General features: G+C 32.0%; 1 protein-coding gene across 1 annotated transcript; it reads left to right on the top strand.

Annotated features, from left to right (window-relative positions):
* The first annotated feature begins 1,773 nt into the window (after window positions 1-1,773).
* On the top strand, window positions 1,774-6,848 carry LOC131158339 (probable histone H2A variant 3). The gene is made up of 2 exons (XM_058113138.1): window positions 1,774-2,062; window positions 6,386-6,848. The coding sequence occupies exons 1-2, from the start codon at window positions 1,952-1,954 to the stop codon at window positions 6,680-6,682; spliced, it is 408 nt and encodes a 135-aa protein (XP_057969121.1). The 5' UTR covers window positions 1,774-1,951; the 3' UTR covers window positions 6,683-6,848.
* Window positions 6,849-8,374: the final 1,526 nt, after the last annotated feature.

Below are 8,374 nucleotides of genomic sequence, written 5' to 3'. Positions count from 1 at the left end.
CAAGTAAACTTGCAAGCTATCTATATAAAGGTTAATCAACCTCGAAATGAAGTTTGATTTATTTATAGTTGTCAAGGTTAACTCATTTATAGTTTTAAAGTTTTAAAATCAAGTTCGACATTCATTTACTTATCTTAATGAACGAATTTAAATGAATTTTTTGGAATGAGTATAGAGTAACTCTAAGTGATTTGATTCATTTATAGTGTCAAGTTTACAATTCCTTTTTTGCTATGATTTAAGGTTTTGTGTTATAATTCTACTATTAATATTTTTGCTTGTGTCTTCTCAACATCACAATTGTTATTGCCTCACAATTTTGAGTTTTAGACTGTAACTTTATCATTGGGACTCTCATTGTTTTAAAGGGGTGATTGAGTTTTAGTTTCGAGTTCAAGACAATAAAAAAAAGAAAAAGAAAAAATATTTTTTTTTCAATAAAAAACAAAAGATAAGTGTTAACGACTTATATATTTAACTTTTTTATGGAACTTTTACAAGCTATGCATTTGAATCTTTTAAAAGTTAAAAATTAGTTTCTTTTTTCTTAACAAATTATAAAGAACACTCAAAATAGTGTCATGTTTGGTTGTTTCAAATTAGTAAGGGGATAATTTTATTTTTTTTAAAATAAAATAATTTTTTTTTATTTAAATATCCAATTTTTGACAATTCTTATTGAAAATTAATTTTAAATTGTCCCATCAAATAAGTTTTTTGCATCATTTGAAAAGGAAAATTTGAAAATAGTGAACAAATTTTCTTATGCAAATAAACTAATAAAAACACAAAGAAAAATGATGGCTTAAAATTTCTGAAAAAATGCCAAATCTAATATTTAATTTTTTGTCAAAAAAGGAAGTGTAAAGGTAGCTTACGCATCGACCAGTTAAAGACTGCATTAAGTGTTGGTCGCATTAGCCTGGTCAGTTAAAGGAGCATGTCAGTGCATTGAGCGGGAGCTGAGTCAGCTTGGTCGTTTAAAAGATAAAATTGTCAGCGCATTAAGTGCTAACCGCGTGAAACTTAAACTAATTGGTTTTGAAAACCTTTTCATTTTTTTTAATTTTGCAATTTTGTTGAATTCAAATTTTCGATATTAATAAGACGGTCATTGCATTAAGTGCTAACCGCGTGGTCTTAAAACCTTCTCTTTTTCATTTTGCCATTTTATTGAATCTATATTTTCAATACTAACAAGACTAGTATCGCATTAAGTACTAACCGTGTTGAACTTTATTGATGGTCCTGAAAACCTTTACATTGTGTTTGGATGCATGAATTTTATACCTTGAATTTGAGTTTTGATGAACTTAGATAAATTTTAATATAAATTTGTATTATCTTATCCAAATTTAATACAATTCCAAATTCAAGACTCTCCAGACATAGTGTTACATTTTTAGTTTGTCATATTTTTTTGAATCTATATTTTCGACATTAGAATTTTACTCACTTTAAAGATATTAAAAATATGGGCAAAATATACACACTTATGCCTATTTCTGCGCCTTGATACATATTTGCTTTTTCATTTTTAAAACCGTTTTTTAAAAATGCAATTGTGCATACTTTTACATTATAATAATAATAATAAAATTGTCCTATTTTGATATTTTATTTTGCTCAAAAACTTTTTTTTTGGTTCAAAAAATAATAAATAAAAAAAAAAAAAAAAAAAAACCGCCCTTTACCTTCCCAAACAGCCCTTAACATTTCCAAAACCAAAACTGGCGTTGTCGTTATTTTCTCGGGAACAGGGGGTAGTTTCGTAATATCAATGTAGCCACACCCGGCGCTTCGCGACTTTCTTCTAAAGTCCTTCGAACCTCCCCCTTTTCCCGTCATTCGTTTCTTAAGCTTCTTCTCTCTGCATTTCTCTACCCGACGCTCTCTCTGCTTGTTCTGCTTCCTCCTCTAGCAAACCCTAGTTCTTTGAGGATTTGGAAAGATGTCGGGCAAAGGAGCTAAAGGGCTGATAATGGGAAAGTCCTCTGCCCTAAACGGCAAAGACAAGGACAAGAAGAAGCCCGTCTCTCGCTCCTCTCGTGCCGGCCTCCAGGTCCTCTCTCTTTCTCTCTCTCTCTCTCTCTCTCGCTCACTGTGTAAGAATATCTTGTTGTTATTGATTTCCTTGATTTATTATGGCTTAGATCTGAACTGTTTAATGGGGAATTCTCATTTTGTTTAAGGTTGTTTTATTTTAGTGGGATATGATGATTTGATAGCGGTTTTGAGAGTTGAGGTTGATGTGGTCGTATGTTTTCAAACTATGTTAGACCAGGATGCCAATTTAGAGCTTTTTTTTTTTAGTAGCTGCCGTTTGTTTGGAAATTTAGGAGTTTTAGCGAATATTGCATTGATTTTCTGAAGCAAGAAAGTAAATTTGTAAACTGCCAAAAAAATTGATCTTATGTGTTCGTTGATCGTTATATGAGGATTGAATTGAGTTTTTGAGAGTGAGTTTGACGTGTGTTTATATTTTGAAACTACACTAACGACAATGGGAATAAATTCAGAAGCATTTTGTATTAGGTTCCATTTGGTGTAAATTTGGTGGTCGAAGAAAGTATAAGGCTGATTTGGCCTCTCTGAAGCAATTAACTTATAAACTGGTAAAAAAGTATCTTGGGGTGTCTTTTGATTGGTATGTTGGAAGAACTCTTGTTTATTTTGAAAGCAAAAAAGTTAAACCTGTATTGTTCCTCAGATTAAAAAGATATTTTCTGAACTCTAAAGCAATGGTAGGGGATTTTGATGGGGCTGAACCCTAATCAAATGGAAACAATAAGGGCTTTAAGTGTGATCCTCGTTTAATTACTTGGCTAATTAGTACCTTTATGATCACCTTGTGCACATATGCAAGAGCCAGGATGGTTGGTTCTTGGGATAATATGTTTGCTAGCAAGAATGAGACTTTAATGAGAATTGAGTGCTGGTTTTGCCATAACATAAATTATCTTTTAAAGTAGTCGTTTTAACTATTAATCCAATGCCATGTCCAATCAACTGGAAGAAGCTAGGACCTCAACCAACATTGGTTGCAATTTGCAATCACAATGTTCTTCACAAATCTATTGAGCAGCAGATCCTCTATTAAGCAAGACACCTCCCATTATTATTTGATTTCCTTCAAAATAACCTGTTTGGTATCATTACTATTTTTTTTTTCTGTTTGTTTATTATTTTGCACTTTTATTGTTTCAAATTTTCAATAATATGTTTATAATATTATTTGATTTAAAATGGAAATGAGCATGTTTTAAAGTAATTTTTTAATTTGTTTCAACTTTACAAATATTAATCAAACATGTTACTGGGTTTTGGTTTTTAATTTTTTTTCTGTTTGTTTATGTACAGTGAAGAAACATATTATAAAAATGTGTGTTATGTTGCTATTTTTCTGTTTTTGTTGTCGGTTTTCAATTTTTTTCACGTTTTCAGCTGTTTGTGGAAAAAATTTGAAAACCAGATTTTACGGTTTTTAGCTTTTTTGGCAACCTTTTGCTTGAAATTTTAATATTCAGGTTTTTTTTGGAAATTAAATCATTCATTTTATATTCACTTTTTAACTAAAATTAAAAGAAAATGCTCAAATCTAAATATAATTAAAATAAAAATATACATAAATTTCAAAAAAAATAAATAATAAAAGGTAATTAATGTTTTTTTAAAACTATTTTTCAATTGTTAGGTACAATAAGATCGTTATGGTAAGGTGAATTTTGAAGATATAAGAATTATGTAAAATAATTATAATAATTTTTATTTTAATTATAACATTTTAAATTTTTATTATTTTGCACTTTTATTGTTTCAAATTTCCAATAATATGTTTATAATATTATTTGATTTAAAATGGAAATGAGCATGTTTTAAAGTAATTTTTTAATTTGTTTCAACTTTACAAATATTAATCAAACATGTTACTGGGTTTTGGTTTTTAATTTTTTTTTTTTTTCACAATTTTTGACAATGATACCAAATGACCCCTAAACTTTGCCAAACTGTTGGCAAACCAAACCCGTAAATTGCCTAGTAAGGCTATGGGGTTGATCGGATCAGTGGGTCAACTTGATGGTCAAACAAGTGACATCAACATGACACTTGACATAACTATTTTATATTGTGTCCCCCCTCCCAAAAAATACTTCATATATAAATATATATTTTTAAAATATATTAAATTTAAAGTGCACAGTAATTTAATGTTTTACAAAATAAAAACACTTGTAATGTAAACTACATAAGCATTTGAATGTATCCCTTATTTAACTAAAGCTGAAATGTGGCACTGTGCTACTCTTCTCTGTGTTGGAGGTGCAGCTTTGAAGCTCTGCTGCCTTCACACCTTCAATGACTTCATTGATTTTGTGACTGGGTCAGGCCGATTTAGCTAGGTTGCACTGAGTTGGTCAAGTTGATTACTGAACCTGAATTGGCCAAGCAACCGATTCCAATCTAACCTGGTCCAGCTGAATGGTCCTGTTTGTGTTTTGAAATCATGTTATATACTTGTATACAATACTGAATTGTGACCCCAGCAAATTAAATTATCATATGAGGGTTAACCTGCTATTTCCAACTAGCAATGGATTAAAGGCAGTCCTACAATAAATGAATGGAGTCCTCTTTGCCTTTTGATTATGAGTAACAAATTAAACAAAATCTTGAACAAATCTAACCCTTGACTAATGTATAGGGGTTTAGGTCAAAAATTTTCTGTGTTCAGACATGTAGCTTGACTTTCAAATAAAAAGGAAAAAAGAATGATTTTTGTAGAATTTTTTTTTTCATAATTCTTAAATCCTCCGAAGAGGCTAAACTTTTAAGGGAATTAGTGGAATGGTAAGTAAGATTGTAAGTAAAAGTGGAGGAATTAGTGATGTTTAAAAGCTGTATGTTGGAATTGTTGGTTGTTGAGGACTATGGTATAATATTAAAAAAAAATTTCAAATGCAAATATTATTTGTAATATATTGTGAGTGAAATCATGTCAACATGCCAAAACTATATTGTAACCTCTCATCAAAGCTGACTTGATACCCAAGATTAATTGACTTAGTCAATTTGAATAATATGAACTGTGTCACAGCATAACTTGAATCTGTAAGTTGTAAATGATACCTAAAACCTTGCCTAAGATCTTACATGATACAATATGTAAGTTCAAGTGATAACTATTTTTGCTTAATATTTTTTTTCCTAAATTACCCTTCAAAGATCTCTTGCACATGCTGATTTGATACCCAAATTTATTTACTGAGTCAAGATGAATCTTTTGAAGTTTGTGTCTACATAACTTAAATTACAAAGTGGCAAGTGATACACAACCTTGCCTTACCTCATATAGGGGTACAATTTCCTTTACTTTTTTAAAAATATATCAAGATATTCCTTTGCAGATTTTAAATTTCAAGTCTAAACAAGTACTCCATATTTGCATGTCAACTTACAATAATTTACAGTGGACTAGAGACTAAACATTACTGATGTTATAGAACAATTTAATAATAAATAAAAATATAAAGAATTAATTAATCTTGGGAAAAAAATGAGATAAATTATGATCGCATTGTGTGTGCCCAAATGCTAGTGTTAAGAATTATGATGGACAAGGTTTGGTGTCACAATGTTTCAATGCTTTGGTGATTGTGAACATGGACACTAGAGTGCTAAACATCGCTTCTATGGGTGGAGAAAACGTCTATTGGGATGTTCAGGAAATGCTTGGGGTTTTGGAACTTCTTGGGTGATGTTTTCATAGCTCATAAAAAGCTAGTTTTTTAATAATAGTAATAATATCTTTTAGATTTTTGGCCCCAGAATGTGTCCAAGCCTTACCGATGATTACTGATAAACTTGTACCCGTTCGTGATTCTCTCTCTCTGGATAAGGGTCCTGAATATATTTGCTGACAATCCTTGTTAACCCGCTTTGCCAATTTTGCCTCCAGAGATGGTTTGGTTGCACCACTTGAAAGGTTGCCATGTTACCTTTGCAACAGGGAGATCCTATTCTATTAGTTTTATGAGCCATTTATGTTTTATTGAACTGCAGGTAAATGAGAGTCTTCTTGTTCAAACTATTTTATGTATAGTTTTATTGGTATTTCTGGTTATAGAGAGCCGCCTTTGTGAATTGCCATTTTCATGCTTTCTGCTGCATTCGCTTTATGGCAAATTGCATGTATAAAATGCTTTGGGAGAACGTATTGTGCCCACACATGCATTTGATTTGGTATACAAGCCCATCGAAACGTGACAAACTCTGGTATTTCTCCAAAATGAAGTAATTTGTTGAACTCTAGCATGTCAAATGAATTGGCCTTATATATGGATTGGTACGAGCAGCCAATTCGTTGCATAATCCATATTTCCTGCAGTTCCCGGTGGGTCGTGTCCACCGATTCCTGAAGACCAGGGTTTCTGCGAATGGAAGGGTTGGAGCAACAGCTGCAGTTTATACAGCAGCAATCTTGGAATATCTTACTGCTGAGGTGCTGGAGCTGGCAGGGAATGCCAGCAAGGATCTGAAGGTGAAGCGTATAACCCCGAGGCATTTGCAGCTTGCCATCCGGGGAGATGAAGAGCTGGACACCCTCATCAAAGGGACCATTGCCGGTGGTGGAGTAATCCCTCACATCCACAAGTCTCTCATCAACAAGTCCTCCAAGGATTAGGTCTCGTACAAACAGTTCCTGTCTCAGTTATTTTTGTATTCCAAATCGTAGAATTAGTCAAGTAGTCCCATGTATGTGAGGAGGCTGCTTTCTTCTGCTATGTTGTCACAAAGACGGTCGTGTTCCTGTTTTACTTAATTCAGATTTGCTTTTCAGCTTGGGAAAATGTGAATCTCTGCATAATGCGTAAAAAATGAGTGCATTCTTCTTCCCCTCCTTTCCTTTCATTTATGGTTTTAAATGAAATCCCTGCCGGAATTAAAGAAATAAAATATGTATATATTATAAATTAAAATGAATGTGACTTACTGGTTTAAAATGGGCAAATTAAAAAGTTAATACCAGAAGCTTTTATTATATTGTGCAGTACTTATTGAAACTTAAATAATGATATTTAGCAAAAAAAGATTGTAATATGCCCTTTTCTTTTGGGAGTCGACACAGTGCTTGGGCCACCCTTATTCTATAATCCTTTTCAAATTTTTATATAATTTTCATCAAACCACATGACTAATGCATGATTACATTTTGTTCAACAATTAGTAGGGTTTTCCCTCTTAGTTGGACCGTGTCTTTCGCCCCTATATTCAAGTCAGACAAACAGTATCGCTGCGGGCCTCCACTAGAGTCACCTCTGACTTTGTCTCGTTTAGGCATAGTTCACCATCTTTCGGGTCCCAACAAGCATGCACACACTCGAATCCTTTTAGGAAGATTAAGGTCGGTCAGTGGGGCAACCCACAAGGGGATCTCGTCAATTAGCTTCCTTACGCCTTACAAGTTTACTCACTCGTTGACTCGCACACATGTTAGACTCTTGGTTTGCTAGAGCTAGCAGGAGCAAAACAACTAATTCACAGAGAAGCTCGACCAAAGTAAAGAAAATTGATAATTGTTTGTTTGTATTTAGGTGTGGCATTATAATCTTTTTTTGGTGATAACCTCGGAGAGTTAAATATCATAAGTTTAGGTTTGAAGAGTACTGAGCAATTTAGTAAAACTCCGAGAATTAAATGATAATTTATTCTTTTAAATTAAAATTCTCAATCTCAAACTTTGCAAACAAATGAATATATATTAAACAATGTTATACGCAGAGAATGAGATGCTAGCTTGCTACTTTCTTGGTATATTGCAAATTATGATTTATGATAAATGAATTTGATTTCTAATGTCTTGTGTGTAAGACATACGTATATAAGTTCATAAATACATTACACTTATACTCGGTGTTACTATCTAAGGAGAGAGAGAGAGAGAGAGAGAGAGAGAGAGAGAGAGAGAGAGAGGAGTCCGTTCATCTTTAGTCAACAATTATACTTGGTGTTTCTGTCTAAGGAGAGAGAGAGAGAGAGAGAGAGAGAGAGAGAGAAGTCCGTTTATCTTTAGTCAACAATTAGGATTTATTTGTATCAAATATTTTACTTAAAAATAATAAAGGAAAATAAGGAAGAGACACTTTCTTTTGTATTTTCTCTTTATATCAAATAATGTTACAAATAAAAATTAATTTTAATATAATTGAAAATAGAAAAAAAAAGTTAAATACTAGTGATATGTAAAATTAAATTTTATTCATTAATTTAGTGTGTTTTCAATTTCCTTTATCACTTTTTTTTAAAATCAAATATAAAAAAAGTGATTTTTTTTTGTATTTTTTTTAAAGCACTTTTCAAACTCCAAGCGAACATT

The sequence above is a fragment of the Malania oleifera genome, chromosome 6 (assembly GCF_029873635.1).
Source record: "Malania oleifera isolate guangnan ecotype guangnan chromosome 6, ASM2987363v1, whole genome shotgun sequence".
NCBI classification, from domain to species: Eukaryota; Viridiplantae; Streptophyta; class Magnoliopsida; order Santalales; family Ximeniaceae; genus Malania; species Malania oleifera.
Note: the sequence above shows the minus strand (reverse complement) of the source record. Positions and strands in the feature narration are given on the sequence as shown.

What these genes read in the sequence shown, in the direction of transcription:
- LOC131158339 (XM_058113138.1), top strand. Translation starts at nt 1,952, where the DNA reads ATGTCGGGCAAAGGAGCTAAAGGGCTGATAATGGGAAAGTCCTCTGCC. An exon ending in CCTCTCGTGCCGGCCTCCAG is followed by an intron (nt 2,063 to 6,385) that starts GTCCTCTCTCTT and finishes TATTTCCTGCAG; the next exon opens with TTCCCGGTGGGTCGTGTCCA.